This window comes from Rhinoderma darwinii, chromosome 3, assembly GCF_050947455.1.
Source record: "Rhinoderma darwinii isolate aRhiDar2 chromosome 3, aRhiDar2.hap1, whole genome shotgun sequence".
NCBI classification, from domain to species: Eukaryota; Metazoa; Chordata; class Amphibia; order Anura; family Rhinodermatidae; genus Rhinoderma; species Rhinoderma darwinii.
Window position 1 is genome coordinate 326,063,552 of NC_134689.1, and position 23,509 is coordinate 326,087,060.

The 23,509-nt window shown below is 42.5% G+C and overlaps 1 protein-coding gene across 1 annotated transcript in view; it reads left to right on the plus strand.

Annotated features, from left to right (window-relative positions):
* Positions 1-655: 655 nt before the first annotated feature.
* LOC142750472 (ATP-dependent clpX-like chaperone, mitochondrial) overlaps positions 656-23,509 on the plus strand; it is a gene marked incomplete at its 5' end in the record, with an annotated part of 33,434 nt that continues 10,580 nt past the window's right edge. The window contains 2 exons of the mRNA XM_075859475.1: positions 656-674; positions 23,367-23,455. Of these exons, the coding sequence (XP_075715590.1) occupies positions 656-674; positions 23,367-23,455 (108 nt within the window). The remainder of the gene's footprint in view (positions 675-23,366; positions 23,456-23,509) is intronic.

The following is a 23,509-nucleotide window of genomic DNA, read 5'->3' on the forward strand; positions in this document are numbered from 1 at the left end:
TAAGGCCCTGTTCACACGGAGTTTTTTGACACGTTTTTTGACGCGGAAAACGCGTCGGAAAACGCGCCAAAAACGACCCAAAATGACTCCCATTGATTTCAATGGGAGACGGAGGCGTTTTTTTACCGCGAGTAAAAAAAACGCCTCGCGGCAAAAAGAAGGGACATGACCCTTCTTGATGTGGTTTCCGCGTCCAAAACCGCATTGAAAGCAATGGGGATACGTAAAAAAACACCTCGAACTAGTGAGGTGTTTTCTGACGAGTATATTGCCGAGTGTTTTGGAGGAGTTTCTTGCAGGAGTCGTCTCCTGCTGCTAGTCCAGCCCAGCAAGGGGCTGTCATTTCCTGTCTGCTCGTGGAGCCTGAAAAACATCGTGGACAGAACTCAGGGATACAGAAAACCGAAGTCCTGCATCCAAATACAAGTAAGTGCACTTGCTCCTATGTTCCATACATGCTATACATGTATGGAGCTGTGCATTTTTTTTTTTAGATTTTTTTTTTTTTAATTTTTTTTTTCAATTTTTTTATTTTTAATTTTTTTATTTTGTTATGCAGTTGTTCATGTATGTCATCTCTTTTTTATTTTTTTTTTAACATTTCAGGAACAGAAATGACGACAGCAGAGGTGTACCACCGAATGGACATTGATGTTGGGAAATTGATTCAAGAAGTAAGTATACTTTTTTTTTTTAATGTGGGCCTGTTCACATCAGCGTGGTTTCCGCTGAGGGGTTCCGTCGGTGCTTTCAGTCAGGGGAACCCCTCAACGGAAAGGCAAGTGTGAAGTGGTGACAGATCCGTTGCTAATGGTTTCTGTTTGTCCCCGTTGTGCAAAGGGTTCTGTCGTTTCGACTGAACCAATACCGCATTGAAGTCAATGATGATGCAAACAGAAAACAATGTTTTTTTTAATGTGGGCCTGTTCACATCAGCGTGGTTTCTGCTGAGGGGTTCCGTCGGTGCTTTCAGTCAGGGGAACCCCTAAACGGAAAGGCAAGTGTGAAGTAAGTTCCGTTTGCATCACCATTCATTTCAATGACAGAAGGATGTCAGGCTGGGTTCACACGACCATGTTACGTCCGTAATGTACGGAACGTATTTCAGCCGGAAGACCCGGACCGAAGACAGTGCAGGGAGCCGGGCTCCTAGCATCATAGTGATGTACGACGCTAGGAGTCCCTGCCTCGCTGCAGGACAACTGTCCCGTACTGTAATCATGATTACAGTACGGGACAGTAGTTCCACGCAGAGGCAGGGACTCCTAGCGTCGTACATCACTATGATGCTAGGAGCCCGGCTCCCTGCACTGTCTTCGGTCCGGGTCTTCCGTTCCGTACATTATGGACGTAACATGGTTGTGTGAACCCAGCCTCATGCGTGTGAAAACCTCGGCAAAAACAGCCTGAAAAACCGCCTGGAAAACCACGTCAAAAACCACGTCAAAAACCACATCAAACATGAAAACCTCCAGGGTCAGTTTTTACAGGAGGAATTTTCCTCCTGCAAAAAACTCTGTGTGAACAGGGCCCAATAGTCCTATACTCCACTGACGACTGAAAGCGAATCCACTCACGCCATGTTTTGAGAAATTTAGCATGGGCCCCTCTCATTGATGCCGTGAGGTCCTCCATTCTCATGATCTCCTGAATCTTGCCGAACCACATGCCCACAGTTGGCAGACAGTCACCATATTCTGAGAGCCATAACTTTTATTTTTCCGTTGATTGAGCGGTATGAGGGCTAATTTTTTGGCGAAGCAAACTGTAGTTTCTATTGGTACCATTTCGGGCTACATGAGACTTTTTGATCACTTTATTTAATTTATTGTGGGATATAAAGTGACCAAAAACAGCTGCAATTCCGGCGGTATAATTTTTATATGACTTTCACCGTGCAGGTTAAATAACGTTATTGTAAAGGAACTGCCAGGCACAACTTCACTTGTTGAGAAGGATCTGGGTGTACTTGTAAATCATAAACGAAATAACAGCATGCAGTGTCAATCAGCTGCTTCAAAGGCCAGCAGGATATTGTCGTGTATTAAAAGAGGCATGGACTCGCGGGACAGGGATGTAATATTACCACTTTACAAAGCATTAGTGAGGCCTCATCTAGAATATGCAGTTCAGTTCTGGGCTCCAGTTCATAGAAAGGATGCCCTGGAGTTGGAAAAAATACAAAGAAGAGCAACGAAGCTAATTAGGGACATGGAGAATTTAAGTTATGAGGAAAGATTGAAAGAATTAAACCTATTTAGCCTTGAAAAAAGACGACTAAGGGAGGACATGATTAACTTATATAAATATATTAATGGCACATACAAAAAATATGGTGAAATCCTGTTCCTTGTAAAACCCCCTCAAAAAACAAGGGGGCACTCCCTCCGTCTGGAGAAAAAAAGGTTCAAGCTTCAGGGGCGACAAGCCTTCTTTACAGTGAGAACTGTGAATCTATGGAATAGCCTACCGCAGGAGCTGGTCACAGCAGGGACAGTAGATGGCTTTAAAAAAGGGTTAGATAATTTCCTAGAACAAAAAAATATTAGCTCCTATGTGTAGAAATTTTTCCTTCCCTTTTCCCTTCCCTTGGTTGAACTTGATGGACATGTGTCTTTTTTCAGCCGTACTAACTATGTAACTATGTAACTTCTGTGTATACGCCCATAGGTAATCAGTCTGCACCTGAGTCTATGTCTCTGAGACTGACTCCATCTTCCACCACTCAGGATGGCAGGCTTAGGAGTGGGAGAGCCTATCGCAGCCTGGCCAGACGGAGCTAGCTCCCGCCCTCTGTCTATTTATACCTGCCTTTCCTGTTCCTCCTTTGCTTGTGATTCTTCTCGTGTGGTTTCCTGGCCCTGCTACAGCTCCTAACTATTTGACCCTGCTCCATACTGACCCTGGCTTACTGACTACTCTCCTGCTCTGCGTTTGGTACCCCGTACACTCCTGGTTTGACTCGGCTCGTTCACCACTCTTGTTGCTCACGGTGTTGCCGTAGGCAATTGCCCCATTTCCCTTAGCTTTGTGTACCCTTGTCTGTTTGTCTCGTGCACTTACTGAGCGTAGGGACCGTCGCCCAGTTGTACCCCGTCGCCTAGGGCGGGTCGTTGCAAGTAGGCAGGGACTGAGTGGTGGGTAGATTAGGGCTCACTGTCTGTTTCCCTACCCCCCTGTCATTACAGTTATATTATAATAGTTCGGACTTTTACGGACACTGATACAAATTGTGTTTATTTTTTAAATTACTTTAGAGGGAAAAGGGACCTGAACCAGCGATCCTTAGTATAGTACTAACATGCAAAATGTCCAAACATCGTCGTCGTCCCCCGCACCACGACGTGCTATTTAGGGATGCAGGATGCATGGAAACTTCGATACTGTGCGTCCCCAAACGGTTTGATACCGTTGTTTCATGTATTTCGATACTAAGCTGTGCGGCCGCACAGCTCAGTATAGTAACGCATGAATGTATGAGAGGGGGGCTGCGGCTGTGTGATACAGCCATTGCCCCGCTCCTGAGTCCTGACAACGGCGGAGATCAGAGAAACCTCTCATGTCGCCGTTATTCCCCTTTATGCTGCGATCAAAGCTGACTGCAGCATTCAGGGGAAAATGAGAAAGGGGGATGCTTCTGGATTGCATCACAGGGAATTCCAGGGCCATACCCAGTGGCGGATCATCATTAGGGCGGTTCGGGCGGCGGCCCGGGGCCCAGGGCTCGAACCCCCTCATGCCCAGTGGCGTCGCTAGCACCGGAGGGAGCCCCGGTGCCAGGACCGCACCAGTCATGAGACGAGGTGAGCTTCGCTCCTACTTAGCAGCCGTGGTCTGTGCTGAAACTCCCCCTCCAGCCCCCCTTCCCTGCTCTACACATCTCTCCTCCTGCTGCTAGCAGTCGGGACATGGGGGAGGGGAGACAGTCTGCGGGCTCTTTGTCGGGCTGTGAGCAGGAGAAACGCTGTGTGAAGACTCCCACCACATCAACCTGCTGAACGCCCTTCACAAATGACACTCTACACGGGGTTATGTGTGTGGCGCTCTCTACAGGGGTGTGTGTGTGGTGCTATCTACAGGGTGTGTGTGTGGCGCTGTCTACATGGGGGGTTGGCGCTATCTACAGGGGGCACTGTGTATGTGGTGCTTTACTTTACAGTGTGTGACACAATTATATTCAGGGGCGCAGTGCATGGTGATATTATATTTAAGGGCTTCAGAAATGGGTCATGGCCAGGAGAAGTCGTCATGAGCAGGGGCGTAACTAGGAAAGACTGGGCCCCATAGCAAACTCTTTACTGGGGCTCCCCCTCCGCTGGGTATCACACAACCCCCCTTGTAGATTGTGCCTCCCTATAGATTCCATCACACAGCGCCCACTATAGATAGCGCCATACACAGCCCCCTGCAGATAGCACCATACACAGCCCCCTGTAGATAGCGCCATACACAGCCCCCTGTAGATAGCGCCATACACAGCCTCCTGTAGATAGCTCCATACACAGACCCCTGTAGATAACGCCCTACAGCCCCCCCTGTAGATAACGCCATACAGACCCCCCTGTAGATAATGCCATACAGACCCCACTATAGATAACGCCATACAGACACCCACTGTAGATAATGCCATACAGACCCCAACCGTAGATAGCGCCATACAGAGTCCCCCCCTGTAGATAACGCCATACAAAGTCCCCCCTGTAGATAATGCCATACAGACCCCCCTATAGATAACGTCATACAGACACCCACTGTAGATAACGCCATACAGACCCCCTGTAGATAACGCCATACAGAGTCCCCCCTGTAGATAACGCCATACAGAACCCCCCTGTAGATAACACCATACAGACCCCCCTGCAGATAACACCATACAGAACCCCCCCTGCAGATAACACCATACAGAAACCCCCTGTAGATAACGCCAAACAGACCCCCCTGTAGATAACGCCATACAGACCCCCCCCTGTAGATAACGCCATACAGACCCCCCCTGTAGATAACGCCATACAGACACCCACTGTAGATAACACCATACAGACACCCACTGTAGATAACGCCATACAGACACCCACTGTAGATAACGCCATACACAGCCCCCTGTAGATAGCGCCATACACAGCCTCCTGTAGATATCTCCATACACAGACTCCTGTAGATAATGCCCTACAGCGCCCCTGTAGATAACGTATTACAGCCCCAAATTCCCCCTATAGATAATGCCATACAGCCCCCTGTAGATAACGCCATACAGACCCCCCTGTAGATAACGCCATACAGACCCCCCCCCTGTAGATAACGCCATACAGACCCCCCTGTAGATAACGCCATACAGCCCCCTGTAGATAACCCCATACAGCCCCCCTGTAGATAACGTCTTACAGCCCCAAATTCCCCCTGTAGATAACGCCATACAGCCCCCCTGTAGATAACGCCATACAGACCCCCTGTAGATAACGCCATTCAGCCCCCCTGTAGATAACGCCATACAGACCCCCCTGTAGATAACGCCATACAGACCCCCCTGTAGATAACGCCATACAGACCCCCTGTAGATAACGCCATACAGACCCCCCTGTAGATAACGCCATACAGACACCCCCCGTAGATAACGCCATACATAGTCCCCCCTGTAGATAACGCCATACAGAGTCCCCCCTGTAGATAACGCCATACAGAGCCCCCCTGTAGATAATGCCATACAGAGCCCCCCCTGTAGACAACGCCATACAGAGTCCCCCCTGTAGACAACGCCATACAGAGCCCCCCCTGTAGACAACGCCATACAAAGTCCCCCCTGTAGATAACGCCATACAAAGTCCCCCCTGTAGATAACGCCATACAAATCCCCCTGCAGATAACACCATACAGAACCCCCCCTGCAGATAACACCATACAGAAACCCCCCTGTAGACAACGCCATACAGACCCCCCTATAGATAATGCCATACAGACCCCCCCCTATAGATAACGCCATACAGACACCCACTGTAGATAACGCCATACAGACCCCCCTGTAGATAACGCCATACAAAGTCCCCCCTGTAGATAACGCCATACAGAGTCCCCCCTGTAGATAACGCCATACAGAACCCCCCCTGTAGATAACACCATACAAATCCCCCTGCAGATAACACCATACAGAACCCCCCTTGCAGATAACACCATACAGAAACCCCCCTGTAGATAACGCCATACAGCCCCCCTGTAGATAACGCCATACAGCCACCCCTTTAGATAACGCCAATTAGACCCCCCCTGTAGATAACCCCATACAAACACCCACTGTAGATAACGCCATACAGACACCCCCTGTAGATAACACCATACAAATCCCCCTGCAGATAACACCATACAGAACCCCCCCTGCAGATAACACCATACAGAAATCCCCCTGTAGATAACGCCATACAGACCCCCCCCCTGTAGATAACGCCATATAGCCCCCCCTCGCAAAAAAAGAAAACGGCCTATAGTTTGTCCTACAAAAGAGATGTATCCCCTATCCACAGGATAGGGGATACATGTGTGCTCGCTGGCAGCGATAAGGAGAACAGGGGACCGAAAGTCCCCCAATGTTCTCCATGACAAACCTCGGACTTCCAGCGTCTGCGCAGTTCAATAAAAATGAAAGGAGTGCTGGTCACGCATGCGCACAAGCATGACCAGTGCGCAAGTCATTTCTATGGAGCTGCAGACAGACTCCGGAAGTCCGAGGTTTGTCATGGAGAACTTCGGGGGACTTTCGGTCCCCTGTTCTCCTTATCGCTGGGCGTCCCAGCGATCACACATGTATCCCCTATCCTGTGGATAGGGGATGCATGTCTTTTGTAGAAACAACCCCTTCAGTTGCGTCGCTCTGTAGCAGCCATAGCAGCTGCTAGCGGAGCCTCCGGCCATGGGAGGGGGGGCCGTGCCGGCGGGTGGCATGGGCCCCTCATGCTGTGGGCCCCGTAGCAGCCGATACGGCTGCTATAGCGGTAGTTACGCCACTGGTCATGAGCTCTGGACCAGATGGAGAAGAAAAGAGGAAAAGAAACTACTAGCATCTGAGATGTCGTCACCTGTGAGTCACTGGATTTGTAGAGAATCTGTCCCCTCTCTTGATTTGTTTATTATAGGAAATCCTTGTATTCCACATAACGTCTTTGTGCAGTCCAGGACTGATAGAAAAATTGGTGTTACCAATCCCCTTGTCAAGAGGATGTGTCCCTGCACAGTGTGATACTGTCAGTTTGTAGGGACACAGCCCTGTGAAAGGGGAATCGTAACACCCATTTGTTAATGCTTGTGCAAAAAGGTAGTGTTAGCAATAGTTACGGCGCGGCAGGGTGGCAGTGGAGAAGGGGGGCCCAAGTTTGGGTAACAGCCCAGGGCCCTTGGTCTTCTTAATCCACGACTGGCCATACCACATATGGCCAGACAGCCCAGAGTCTATTGAAGGACCCCAGTGCTGTCTTACAATATTTCCTGTTAGGGCATACTATCCGTACACAGGCTAATGTACTGGCATATGGATATATGGCAGTACATTAAAGTTTAAGAATAAAGTAAAAACATAAAGTAATATTAAATTTAAAAAAATACACATACACCTTTTTTTTACAATAAACATTAAAATAAGTCTCAATACATAAAACATACACATATTCGGTATTGGCGCAGCCGTAATGACCTGCACAACCATTTTTTTGTGTCATTTATGATGTGTACGCTGTAAAAAAACCAAAAAAAAACTTCTTTCACTTACTAATGTAAGGCACGAGGTGTGATGATGAATTTAACCTCCATGTGCCTCACATTAATAGTAATTAATCCCATCATGTACCTTACACATTAACCCATTGTGACTGAGAAACATAATGGGGTTAATTACTATTAATGTGAGGCACATTTCATCATCACACCTCGCGCCTCATATCACAAAATGGAAGAACTTTTTTTTTTATTACTGTTGGCAAAGTATCGTTTTGGTATCGAAATCGCAATACTACACAAAGTATCGGTATCAAAGTCCAAATTCTGGTATCGTGACATCCCTAGTTGCTTGTTCTGCTCACTTTGTGGTGGGTGGGCCGGCATCTCTACGTCTGTCAGGTCTTGGTGCTGTTGCTTTGTAAGCAGGTAGCCATGTACTGTAAGCAGGTAACCATGTACTGTAAGCAGGTAGCCATGTACTGTAAGCAGGTAACCATGTACTGTAAGCAGGTAGCCTTGTACTGTAAGCAGGTAGCCATGTACTGTAAGCAGGTAGCCATGTACTGTAAGCAGGTAGCCTTGTACTGTAAGCAGGTAGCCATGTACTGTAAGCAGGTAGCCTTGTACTGTAAGCAGGTAGCCATGTACTGTAAGCAGGTAGCCATGTACTGTATTGACCTGTGTGCCTGCCTGCCTATTCCCTCCATCCCAGTTTTATACAGTGTTATTTACTTATAAATTGCTTCTGTATTGAGACATATATCGACATATATATAGTCGTCCAATAAGAGGCAGCACTCCAATTGATAGTGAAAAAATGGCCTTTTTATTAGCCCTTGTGCGACGTTTCGGCTCTTTGCACGGAGCCTTTTTCAAGCATACAGTCAGTGTAAAAACATGTGCAATATATGGAGACCAGACAATTGATCTCATTAACCAGTGATTAACATAAGATTTAAAAATAGACTAAAGTACAGTCATAATATTTCTGATAATATATGTAAGTATGAAAACACGTGACAAAAGGCACATAGTAATCGTCACAACTATAGAGATCACCATGTACATAACAATATAAGTGCTGATTAGTGTACATAACAATAAATGTTCACAGGTGTAAACAATACATAGTAAATTAACCCCTTAGTGACCAGCCCATTTTAGGCCCTAGTGACCAAGCTATTTTATTTGTTTTTCTATAGACGCATTCAAAGAGCTATAACTTTTTTATTTTTTCGTCTACATAGCTGTATGAGGACTTGTTTTTTGCGGGATTAGTTGTATTTTTTAATAGCACCATTTTAGGGTATATATAGTTTTTTTTATTAACTTTTTTTGGGGGGATTATAAAAAAAACCTGAAATTCCACCATTGTTCTATGCGTTTTTAAATTGACGCCGTTCACTGTGCGGCGTAAATAACATGTTACCTTTATTCTATGGGTCGGTATGATTACGGCGATACCACATATGTAGAGGTATTTTATGTTTTACGACTTTTGCCCAATAAAAACACTAAAATTATTTGTTTTTGCATCGTTGCTTTCCAAGAGCCGTAACTTTTTTATTTTTCCTTCAATGTAGTGATTTTTTTTGCTTGTTTTCTGCGGGACGAGACGTAGTTTTGATTGGTACTGTTTTGGGGTGTATGGAACTTATTGATTCATTTTTATTATGACTTTTTTGGGGGGCATTGGAAAAAAATTGCAATTTCGCCATTGTGTTTTGCGGGTTTTTTTACGGTGTTCACCTTGCGGTTTAAATTACATATTAACTTTATTAACTGAGTCATTACGGTCGCGGCGATACCATATATGTGTACTTTTATTTATTTTTTACACTTTTACTAAGTAAAACCACTTTTTATGGAAAAAAAATGGTTTGATTTATTTTTTTACTGTCATTTTTACTATTAATCTTTATTTCACATTTATTATTTATTTCATTAGTCCCACTAGGGGACTTTACTGTGTGATCTTCAGATCGCTGCTATAATGCTTTGGTATACTTCATATACCAGTGCATTATTGCCTGTCAGTGTAAATCTGACAGGCAATCTATTAGGACGTGCCTACGGCGCGTCCTAATAGGCATAGGTCCAGGGCAGACCTGGGGGCTTTTATCAAGCCCCCGGCTGCCATTACACCCCATCGGAGATCCGCGATTGCATTTGCGGGCCGCCAATGGGTGACAGGGGGAGCTCTCTCCCTCTGTAAACAAGTTAAATGCTGCGGTCGCTATTGACAGCGGCATTTAACAGGTTAAACGGCCGCGATCGATGTAAACTTCGATCGCGGGTATTGGAGCAGGAGCCCAGCTGTCACCAGACAGCAGAGCCCCAGCTCCTGCCTGCACGGGACACCCGTGCAGGACTTAGACTAGGCTCACGTGAAAAGGCGTCAGCCTAGCCTATGGCCCCTTAGTGACTCACGTGAAAAGGCGTATTGGTGGTCACTAAGGGGTTAAAAATATTGGACATGTGTTTACCTTGGGTCCATGTACCGGAGCACATTTCCGGCGCCTTAAAGAGTGAGCGGCGCTTATCTATGACATATATCAATGGAGCTGGAGCGCTATTCCGCGCATGCGCATGACAACTTTGATGCCGACAGTGGCCATCTTTGTGCAGGAATCACGATTTGTAATAGCTATATTGTATTGAACAGCGCAGACGTAATAGAATATTACTACCTAGTTATAGCTATACAAAATTATTGATAGCTTCCTAGATGATCAAATTTGGAATATGAGACAGCCTAAATAACTAACTATATAAAATGTAAAGCGCTATTCAGCGCATGCGTGTAAGGATTTTGAGGCCAACAGTGGCCATTTTGGTAAACTAAACTTTAACTCGGACGGAGTGTACTATGACAAACTCAATAGCCCAAGTATGATTGTATAATTATAATAGTTTATATATGTAGAGGATAATCATCTAATTAGTTAGGCCCCATGCACACGACCGTAAAAACTCCCGTAATTACGGGCCCATAGACTTCTATTGGCCACGGGTACCACCGCGTATGCTTACGGGAAGGTGCCCGTGCCGTTGAAAAAGAAAGAACATGTCCTATTTCAGGCCGTAATTACGGCACGAGCAGCACATAGAAGTCTATGGGGCTCCCGTAATTACGGGTGACTACGTGTGTGCACCCGTAATTACGGGAGCGTTGCTAAGCCACGTCAGTAAATAGTCACTGTCCAGAGTGCTGAAAGAGTTAAACGATCGGCAGTAACTGTTTTAGCACCCTGGACAGTGGCTACCGATTACAATATAGATAACGCTGTTTAAAAAAAAAAGACGTTCATACTTACCCAGAACTCCCTGCTTCTTCCTCCTGTCCGGCCTCCTGGGATGACGTTACAGCCCATGTGACCGCTGCAGCCAATCACAGGCCAATCACTGGCTGCAGCGGTCACATGGACTGCCGCGTCATCCAGGGAGGTCGGACTGGATGTCAAGAGAGGGACGCGTCACCATGACAACGGCCGGGTAAGTATGAATTTCTTTTACTTTTATTACGGAAAGGGCTGTCCCTTCTTTCTATCCTGCACTGGGAGAGAGTGGGGCTGCCGATTAGTGCAGTGCAATTTTGCAGCCCAAAACGTGCCCGTAAATATGGGTGGAATACGGGTGACACCGGACCCGTATTTACAGGCACGGGTCCGTAAATACTGGTGCAATACGGGTCGAATACGTATGACCAAGGACTCGTATTTACGGGTGGACAAAAATACGGTCGTGTGCATGGGGCCTTAGTGTTAGTGTTTCTTTATAAAGAGATAAAAAAGAGTTAGTATTTCTTTAGAAGGGAACTGGTACAGAAAAAACGCTATTCAAACGCACTGTGTGTATACTGTCAAAAAATAATAGCCCATCGATCTCAAAATTAGACATAAAGGTTCAAAGAATTTGTTTATCAAACAAATCTTTGTAGCCAATAATTGCAGAATATATATTCTTTTAAAAAGCGCATCTGATATTGTTTACAAGATAAAGCATACTAAGGGACATCATTTTACACACCAGGAACGTAGATCCAAGGTAAAACACGGTAAGTACTTGATAATTCTTTATCGAGGATTTAAAATTGATAAAAAAATATTGTAGTTTACAAATATAAATAGTTTTACACTGATTCATATGCACAGTACATATATATATATATATGTTATAAATGATTTGTGTTTTACGTCTCATACGTAACATCACATAATATACAGATAATGATGTTGCCTTTTGTATATAGCAGAGGAGAACTTCCTGACTAGTTTCCCTAGAGTGAATTACATTGGCTGCATGGCCCTTTAAATAACTAAATAAAATAAAAATAACTAATAAATAGCTGCGGAAGATGTTACGGAATGTGGTGAAAGTCGGCTCCGCCCCTGCACTTTGTGACATCACTCACATTATATAAGGAGCCGCAGAGCTGACACTTATTTGAGGGTTTTAGTTGTCAGTGGAGACATTTAGTGTTGGTGAGATATTTGGACTTTGTGAGGATTTGTACTGTTGGAAAGAGATTTGGACTTTCTGAACAGGATGAAGAAAGGCGACGAGGAGGACTTCCCAGATGAAATGTGGAGAAAGATGGTGGAGGAGGCTAAGCCGGCATTCCGGCCATCAAAGTTTGGCAAAGTCTCTTTTTGGCCAAATCTGGAGACTATTCTAGAGGAGGAAGAGGATGAGGAGGAAGCGGATGTAGTGGAGGAGGTTGTATATATTGAGGAGGAGAACATCAGCAGGCCCTTCAGTTGTCATGTGAAGGAGGCCTGGCCAAGCATGGAGTCATTCATAAGTACAAGATGTTGGATTCCAAAATGTCTAAGGAGAAAGATCCGAAGCAACAAAAGCAGAGATGCAGAGAGCCGTCGTCCATCACGGTTCCTTAGAGCAATCTTCTGTTGTAACATCAAGACATCAGAATAAGAGACCTATAATATCATTAAGATCATGATATCGGAGACCTTATAACATCAAAGGAAAACATTTTAACATCAACATTTACAACATAAGATCTATGATTTCCATTAGAAATATTACCACCAGATTGAATATCCTGATGTAACATCTGCCGGGCTGGAGATTACAGTCAGAATTTTCCAGGATTAAAGGATTTAATTATTAATAATTATTCAGCTTAACAAAAACATTTGAAATAAAATTAAAATTAAAAAATAAATAGATTTTTGTCTCAATATTATTATAATTTATTTATTTTTATTAGGCAGCCTTCAGGTGACCATGGGCTGTACCCACCTACCTATCCACTTTTTTCAAATGCTGCCAGTCTGCGTGGTTAGGGAAGAAAGATATTACCAGCAGAATACAAACATGTTATAAAGAGTATAGGAAAATTAGTTTATAACTTCTTGCTGTCTGGCATACAAGTATTTTTGCTTTTAAACTTTATGGCTCTGTATACATCCTTTGCATTTCTCTGAAGTGGAAGTGCCCCCTGTATTATACTGCATAAGGCCCCATGCACATGACCATATTTTTCCCCTCCCGTAAATACTGGTGTAAATACGGGTCCTTTGTCACCCGTATTTACGGACCGTGCCCGTAAATACGGGTCCGTAGTCACCCGTATTCCAGGACACATTTTCTCTGCTTTTCTTTACACGTAGAGAGAGATTCTGCACTAATCGGCAGCCCCTTCTCTCTATCCAGCACTGATCGCCAGCCTCTTCTCTCTATCCAGCTCTGATCGGCAGTCTCTTCTCTCTATCCGTGCTGGATAGAGAGAAGGGGCAGAGTTTCTGCAGCGGAACGCAGCGATAGAGAGAAAAAGAAGTTCATACGTACCCCGGCAGTTGTCTTGGTGACGCGTCCCTCTTTTGACATCCAGTTCGACCTTCCTGGATGACGTGGCAGTCCATGTGACCGCTGCAGCCTGTGATTGGCTGCAGCGGTCACATGGGATGAAACGTTATCCCAGGAGGCCGGACTGGAGGAAGAAGCAGGGAGTTCTGGGTAAGTATGAACTTTTTTTTTGTTGCAGGTTTTTGAAGGAAACATTAGAAATCTATATTGTGTGCGCCGCGCATGGTACTCACTGTCCAGCAGTAGTCACTGTCCAGGGTGCTGAAAGAGTTACTGCCGATCAGTGCAGCCCCTTCCCTATATCCAGCACTGATCATTTAACTCTTTCAGCACACTGGACAGTGACTACCGCTGGACAGTGATTACCATGCGTAACAACGCTCCCGTAATTACGGGTGCACACACGTAGCCACCCGTAATTACGGGAGCCCCATACACTTCAATGCGCCATAATTATGGTCTGAAATAGGACATGTTCTATATTTTTCAACGGCCCGAGCACATTCCCGTACGCAAACGGGAAGGTACCCGTGGCCAAAAGATGTCTATGGGACCGTAATTACGGGCGTTTTTACGGTTTTGTACATGGGGCCTTAGGCACTATATAGTAAATCCAAATAGGCTACTCTAAATGAGAGATTACATACCTGTATTATTCCGCTATGATCTGATCACGTCCTGCGAGTGCCTGCATACTTAACACTTTCAGGACCAAGCTCCTTTTGGCCTTCAGGACCAGACCTATTTTACTAAATCTGACATGTCATTTTATGTGGTAATAACTCTGGAATGCTTTTGCCTATACAAGCGATTCTGAGATTGTTTTTTTCGTGACATATTGTACTTTGTTAGTGGAAAAATGTGGTCAATAAATTCATTGCTTATTTGTGAAAAACACCAAAATTTAAAGAAAATTTGCAAAAATAATAATTATTTTTCTAATATTAAATGTATCTGCTTGTAAAACAGTAACTATTTTGTGTGGTATCAATATTTCACATATTCCATTAAGTCTACTTTATATTTGCATAGTTTTCTTGGAAATTATTTTATTTTTCTAGGACGTTACAAGGCTTAGAACTTTAGCAGCAATTTTTCACATTTTCAAGAAATTTAAAAAAAGGCTATTTTTCAAGGGCCAGTTCAGTTCTGAAGTAGCTTTGAGGGCCCTATATACTAGATGGACCCCATAAGTCACCCCATTTTAAAAACTGCATCCCTCAAAGTATTCAAAACCGCATTCAGAAAGTTTCTTCACCCTTTAGGCTTTTCACAGGAATTAAAGCAAAGTAGAAGGGAAATGTACAATTTTTTTTAATTTTTTTTTGCCGAAATTTAGTTGGAATACATTTTTTTTTTCTGTAATACAGAAGGTTTTACCAGAGAAACGCAACTCAATATTTACTGCCCAAATTCTGCAGTTTTTAGAAATATCCCACATGTGGCCCTAGTGTGGTAATGAACTGAAACACAGGCCTCAGAAGCAAAGGAGCACCTAGTGGCTTTTGAGGCCTCCTTTTTTTAGACTATATTTTAGGCACCATGTCAGGTTTGAAGAGGTCTTGTACCAAAACAGTGGAAATTCTCCAAAAGTGACACTGTTTTGGAAACTACACACCTCAAGGAATTTATCTAGGGGTATAGTTAGCATCTTGACCCCACAGGTATTTTGCTATATTTATTGGAGTTTGTCTGTGAAAATGAAAATCCTACTTTTTTTTTGTGAAAAAATATACATTTTGTTTTCATTTATACGAGGAATAAATAATAAACACCCCAAAACTTGTAAAGCTATTTCTCCCGATTACGGCAATACCCCATATGTGGTAATAAACTGCTGTTTGGACCCACGGCAGAGCTCAGAAGTGAAGGAGTGCTGTTTGGATTTTGGAGCACAGATTTTTCTGGAATGGTTTTCAGTGCCATGTCGCATTTGCAACGCCCTGGAGGGACCAAAACAGTGAAAACCCCCCAAAAGTGACCCCATTTGGAAAACTACAACCCTTAAGGAATCTATCTAGGGGTATAGTGATATATTGATAGGTAAATTTAGACCCCACAGGTCTTTTGCAGAATTTATTAGAATTAGGCCGTGAAAATGAATATCACAATTTTTTCCACCAAAACTTAGAATTTTTTCATTTTCACAAAGGATAAAGGAGAAAAAGCACCCCAACGTTTGTAAAGCAATTTCTTCCAAGTGCGGCAATACCCCACATGGTCATAAATGGTTTTTCATTAGAAATTTATTAACCCTTTCAGGACTGATCCATTTTTTTTCTTTTTCATTTTAGTTTTTCCCCTCCCACTTTCCAAGAGCCATAATTTTTTTTTCTTTTTCAGTCAGTAGGGTGGTGTGAGAGCTTATTTTTTGCGGGAGAAGTTGTAGTTTCTAGTGACACCATTTAAAGTACCATTTAATTTACTGGGAAACGGAAAATAAAAATCTTTGCAGGCTGAAATTGGAAAAAAATGCGATTCCTCAATTGTTTTTTAGGTTTCGTTATTACAGCTTTCACCGTGCGTTGTTTGTTTTATATTTTACTAATTTTATGAAGCAAAAACTATTTGTTAAAAAAAAAAAAGTTTTGTTTCACCAAAGTTTTGGGGAGAGGACTAGACAACAAGATAAGGAGATCCTTTCGTTACAAAACATCAGTGTAAATAAAAAGGCCCGATTAATGTCAAATCACATTTCTGATAATAAAAGTGAAAAACTGACAGGCAAGTTAAAGTGTATGTTCACAAATGCCAGAAGTCTAGCAAGCAAAATGGGGGAGCTAGAGGCCTTGATACTGGAAGAAAATATAGATATAGTTGGTGTTGCTGAAACATGGCTGGACTCTTCACATAACTGGGCTGTAAATCTACAGGGTTTTACACTTTTTCGGAAAGACAGGACAAATAGGAAAGGTGGTGGTGTATGTCTGTATGTGAGAAATTATATGAAGGCGAGTGTGAAAGAGACAATAGTGGGTGAAGACTGTGAGGAGGTTGAAACCTTGTGGGTGGAACTAGAAAGGGAGGTAAACACTGAAAAAATTACTTTTGGTGTAATCTATAGACCCCCCAATATAACTGAGGAGATGGATGTTCAGCTATATAAACAGATGGAGCGGGCTGCACAGGCGGGTACTGTAGTGATAATGGGAGATTTTAATTTCCGGGCTATTAATTGGTGTCATGGTTCGGCTTCAACTGCAAAGGGGAGACATTTCCTCAACCTGTTGCAGGAAAATTTTATGGGCCAGTTTGTGGAAGACCCGACTAGAGGTGAAGCTCTGTTGGATCTGGTCATTTCTAATAATGCAGATCTTGTTGGGAATGTCAATGTTCGTGAAAACCTCGGTAACAGTGATCATAATATAGTTACATTTTACCTATACTGTAAAAAACAAACGCAGGCTGGGAGGGCAAAAACATTTAATTTTAAGAAAGCCAATTTCCCCAGGATGAGGGCTGCAATTCAGGATATGGACTGGGAAGAACTAATGTCAAATAATGGAACAAATGATAAATGGGAGATTTTCAAATCTACTTTGAGTTATTATAGTGCAAAATTTATTCCTATAGGTAACAAGTATAAACGACTCAAATTAAACCCCACATGGCTTACACCTTCTGTGAAAGGGGCAATACATGACAAAAAAAGGGCATTTAAAAAATACAAATCTGAGGGTACAGCTGTAGCCTTTGTAAAATATAAAGAGCTTAATAAAATTTGTAAAAATGTAATAAAATTAGCAAAAATACAAAATGAAAGGCAGGTGGCCAAGGATAGTAAAACAAATCCCAAAAAATTCTTCAAGTATATAAATGCTAAAAAGCCAAGGTCTGAACATGTAGGACCCCTAGATAATGGTAATGGGGAGTTGGTCACAGGGGATCAAGAGAAGGCAGAGTTACTAAATGGGTTCTTTAGCTCTGTATATACAACAGAAGAAAGAGCAGCTGATGTAGCCGCTGCCAGTGCTGTTAATATATCAGTTGATATACTGAATTGGATGAATGTAGAGATGGTCCAAGCTAAATTAAATAAAATAAATGTGCACAAGGCCCAGGAACCAGATGGGTTACACCCTAGAATTCTTAAAGAGCTTAGTTCAGTTATTTCTGTCCCCCTTTTCATAATATTCAGAGAATCTCTAGTGACTGGTATAGTGCCAAGGGACTGGCGCAGGGCAAATGTGGTGCCTATTTTCAAAAAGGGCTCTAGGTCTTCCCCAGGTAATTATAGACCAGTAAGCTTAACATCCATCGTGGGGAAAATGTTTGAGGGGCTATTGAGGGACTATATACAGGATTATGTGACAATAAATAGCATTATAAGTGACAGCCAGCACGGTTTTACTAAGGACAGAAGTTGTCAAACTAACCTAATCTGTTTTTATGAAGAGGTGAGCAGAAGTCTAGACAGAGGGGCCGCTGTGGATTTAGTGTTTTTGGACTTTGCAAAGGCATTTGACACTGTCCCCCATAGACGCCTAATGGGTAAATTAAGAACTATAGGTTTAGAAAATATAGTTTGTAATTGGATTGAGAATTGGCTCAAGGACCGTATCCAGAGGGTTGTGGTCAATGATTCCTACTCTGAATGGTCCCCAGTTATAAGTGGTGTACCCCAGGGTTCAGTGCTGGGACCACTATTATTCAACTTATTTATTAATGATATAGAGGATGGGATTAATAGCACTATTTCTATTTTTGCAGATGACACCAAGCTATGTAATATAGTTCAGTCTATGGAAGATGTTCATGAATTACAGGCAGATTTAAACAAACTAAGTGTTTGGGCGTCCACTTGGCAGATGAAGTTTAATGTAGATAAATGTAAAGTTATGCATCTGGGTACCAACAACCTGCATGCATCATATGTCCTAGGGGGAGCTACACTGGCGGATTCACTTGTTGAGAAGGATCTGGGTGTACTTGTAAATCATAAACTCAATAACAGCATGCAGTGTCAATCAGCTGCTTCAAAGGCCAGCAGGATATTGTCGTGTATTAAAAGAGGCATGGACTCGCGGGACAGGGATGTAATATTACCACTTTACAAAGCATTAGTGAGGCCTCATCTAGAATATGCAGTTCAGTTCTGGGCTCCAGTTCATAGAAAGGATGCCCTGGAGTTGGAAAAAATACAAAGAAGAGCAACGAAGCTAATTAGGGGCATGGAGAATTTAAGTTATGAGGAAAGATTGAAAGAATTAAACCTATTTAGCCTTGAAAAAAAGACGACTAAGGGGGGACATGATTAACTTATATAAATATATTAATGGCACATACAAAAAATATGGTGAAATCCTGTTCCTTGTAAAACCCCCTCAAAAAACAAGGGGGCACTCCCTCCGTCTGGAGAAAAAAAGGTTCAAGCTGCAGAGGCGACAAGGCTTCTTTACAGTGAGAACTGTGAATCTATGGAATAGCCTACCGCAGGAGCTGGTCACAGCAGGGACAGTAGATGGCTTTAAAAAAGGGTTAGATAATTTCCTAGAACAAAAAAATATTAGCTCCTATGTGTAGAAATTTTTCCTTCCCTTTTCCCTTCCCTTGGTTGAACTTGATGGACATGTGTCTTTTTTCAGCCGTAATAACTATGTAACTATGTAACTATGTAACTATGTAACCACATTCCGAGAGCCATTATTTATTAATTTTTTTGGTTCGATTGATTTGTGTCAGTGCTTATTTTTTGCGGGACGAGCTGAAGTTTTAGTTGGTACATACAAATTTTTGATCACTTCTTATTTAAAAAAAATTTAAACTGCGATTTTGTCGTTTTAGATTCTTTTATTTTTTGCGGCGTTCACTGTGCCAGTTAAATAATGGTGTATTGTAATAGTTCGGACTTTTACGGATGCAGCGATACCAATTTTTATTTATATTTTTACATTACTTTAGAGGAAAAATGTGTAAGGGGATTTCGTTGTTTTTTTGGATATTAAATATATAATATATTTTTTTTCACTAATAATAAATATTTTTTTTACACATTTTATTAGTCATTAGATCTCTGGTACAATACACTGCAATACTAATGTATTGTAGTATAATATCATTTTTACAGTCTCCTGTAACAGCGCGATCGCTGTTCCTGTCCGTTAGTCCCGGGTGTCAGCTGTAATACACAGCTGACACCTGCAGCATATGGAGTGGGCTCAGCGCCTGAGCCCGCCCCATATATAACCCCCCCCCCCGCACCACGACATGCTATTAAGTCGTGGTGCGTGAAGGGGTTAATGCGCAGCGGATAGTGCAAAGAGAAAATTTAAATTTTCCACTCATCTGCCATTAGCCCAGTTTGTGCCACTGAGGACAAATACCTCATACAATTTGAGCTGTTTCTCCCGGGTATAAAATGTCATATATGTGGACATAAGCTGGTGTTTGGGCACGCTGTCGGGCTCAGAAGCGAAAGGAGCGCCATTTGGCTTTTGGAGCGCAAATTTTGCTTGGTAATAGTTCTGTTTGGGGTTTTAGTGGTATTTCAGTTTATAATGTTGGAGCATATGTAGGCTGTGCGGAGTACATCAGGGCATAATAAGAGGGTATAATTATGCAGTAAATAATTCATAGATATGTGGCCAGTGTCGCACTGATAAATGGTGCCCAATCTTATCCGATTTTGGAATGCTCTGCGCAATTTCTGTCGCTATATTCTGAGGGCCAGAACTTTTTTATCTTTTCTCCACCGGAGCTGTGTGAGGGCTTATTTGTTGTTACAATCTGTAGTTTTCATTGGTACAAATTTAGGGTACATGTGATTTTTATATTTTTTTTCATCGCTTTTTATTCAATTTTTTTTTTTTTGGGCAACCTAGGTGACAAATAAAAAACAATTCTGACAATGTTTTTTGTCTTTTTTTTTTCCGTGTTCACCGTGCGCTATAAATGACATTTTACTTTATTCCTTTTATTCTGTCTGTTGATACGATTACGGTGATACCATATTTATATAGTTTTTTTTAATGTTTTGTGGTGTTTGCGCAATAAAATCACTTTTCTATAAAATTTATTTTTTATGTCACCATATTCTGAGAGCCGTAACTTTTTTATTTTTCAGTCAAAAAAGCTGTGTAAGAACTTTGTTTGTTGCGGAATTGGTTGTTGTTTTTATTGTTACTATTTTGTAGTACATGCGACTTTTTGATCACTTTTTATTCTATATTTTGGGAGGGGTGGTGACCAAAAAAATAGTGATTCTGGCATTGCTTTTTAATTCTGTTGCGGCGTTCACCGTGCGCGAAAGATTATATTTTTATAGTTTGGGTCATTATGAAGGCGGTGATACCTAACATGTGTACTTTTTTATATATATATATATATATATATATATATATATATATATATATATATATATATATATATAATTTTTTTTTTTTTTTTTAACGGTTTCATTTTTTTCATTTTTTTCCTATAATAAAAGACTTTATAGGAAAAAAAAGCATTTTTTGTTTTTGTAACTTATTTTTACACTTTTATAAAACCTTTTAATTACCTTTTTTTTACTTGAAGACCTGCAGCACTGATAGCTTCTATAATACATTATACTACCTAGGTAATGTAATGTATTATTAACTCAGCGTGACGCTGAGAGTCACACTGACAGGAAGCCTATGAGGGCCAGCCAGAGGCTTCCGTGCATGGCAGACCCGGAGGGCCGTTGTATGGCCTCCGGTTTTGCCATGAACACCGACTGCAGCACCCGCAATCGGTCACCGTGGAAGTTTGTTGTATCAACAAACTTTCCCTGCAATCACATGATCGGGACCGGAACCAATATTTTATAAATATAATGGTGGTTTCTCTTGGCTCAAATACCCACAATATCTCTCTCAGACCGGAGCAGGCAAAACTAAATTGGGTGTGATCCAACAAATACCCTAAATGGCATATATAAAGTACAGTTATATACTTTTTCCATCTATTAGAGACATAAGATCCTTTTCCTACCAGGAGTTCTTTGAATGTGGAGAGAGACGATAAGGAGCTCGGTGGAACTACAAGGATAAGAATTACCATCCACACCCTCATTGGATTGCGCATTGTCCACTGCATTTTTCTGGGAGAGAGTGTCCATACTGAATGATATTGGACTGTTACCAGTGACGTCTGAGCGGTAAACTTAAAGAGGCTCTGTCACCAGATTTTGCAACCCCTATCTGCTATTGCAGCAGATAGGCGCTGCAATGTAGATTACAGTAACGTTTTTATTTTTAAAAAACGAGCATTTTTGGCCAAGTTATGACCATTTTTGTAATTATGCAAATGAGGCTTGCAAAAGTCCAAGTGGGTGTGTTTAAAAGTACAAGTCCAAGTGGGTGTGTATTATGTGCGTACATCGGGGCGTTTTTAATACTTTTACTAGCTGGGCGCTCTGATGAGAAGTAACATCCTCTTCTCTTCAGAACGCCCAGCTTGTGACAGTGCAGATCTGTGACGTCACTCACAGGTCCTGCATCGTGACGGCCACATCGGCAGCAGAGGCTACAGTTGATTCTGCAGCAGCATCAGCGTTTGCAGGTAAGATCGACTTACCTGCAAACGCTGATGCTGCTGCAGAATCAGCTGTAGCCTCTGGTGCCGATGTGGCCGTCACGATGCAGGACCTGTGAGTGACGTCACAGATCTGCACTGTCACAAGCTGGGCGTTCTGAAGAGAAGAGGATGTTACTTCTCATCAGAGCGCCCAGCTAGTAAAAGTATTAAAAACGCCCCGATGTACGCACATAATACACACCCACTTGGACTTGTACTTTTAAACACACCCACTTGGACTTTTGCAAGCCTCATTTGCATAACTACAAAAATGGTCATAACTTGGCCAAAAATGCTCGTTTTTTTAAAATAAAAACGTTACTGTAATCTACATTGCAGCGCCTATCTGCTGCAATAGCAGATAGGGGTTGCAAAATCTGGTGACAGAGCCTCTTTAACTGTACTTTATGTGTACATTTTATGCCTGTATATTTAAGATCGTTTGATAGAGGCTGATTATATGACTTCTTCTTAAAGGCAGTCGGCAGTCAACGTGTCTGATTTGGTCATAGCACCTCAATTGCAGCATGTAACTGATTTAGAAGGAGAACGGGTAGTTATTAATCATCTTTTTTTTTTTTTTACCATACTGTTCATGCTTCAACATAGATTTTAGTGTGTTTATGGCTTCTCAAGCTATAGTTTTATGAATTGAAGGGTAGTTCTCATCTCAGACATTTATGGCATATCCACAGCATATGCTATAAATGTGTGATAGGTGCTGGTCTAAGCTCTGGGACCCGCACAAATGTGGTGAACGGGGGTTCCCTGGACCCCGTTCCACTTGGTGAGGTGGCCGCTGGCCACTGATTCCAGGGGGAGGCAGTAACGCATGCTCGCGCCTCTCTTAATTCTGTTCTATGGGAGTTACAGTAACAGCCGAGCAGCGCTTGGATGGGGGAGCTCTACCTATCCCATATATTTTATTTATGGATATTCCCTGTGTATAGTGTCCTTCTCATTTTATAAATTCATCTGACTTTCCATGTACTCAGCTCCTCTGTGTTCTTCTCTATTCACAATTTCATTGCGGTTTCTGTTACAAACGGAAACTGTGACGCAATGCCGGATCTGTCGCATGGAGGATATCACCTGCACCTGACAGACCCCATTGATTTATGTCGGGTTTCTTCGTGGTGCATTGCTTTTCTTCCTATGAAATCTGATGGAAATTGTGAGTTTGGCCTCCAACAGAGCCTCTGACGCAGATGTGTACAAAGCCTCAGTAAAAAAAAACTAAAATAAAATTACGTTTAAATGGCATCTAAATAGAGGATAATAATTTTCTTTTACCTCAGGCATTGTATTCTTGGATGAAGTTGACAAGATTGGCAGTGTCCCTGGCATACATCAGCTGAGGGATGTGGGCGAAGAAGGCGTGCAGCAGGTATGGCTGATTTGTAGCCTTTTTTGATTATGTGCATGTAGGTAATAAATAAAA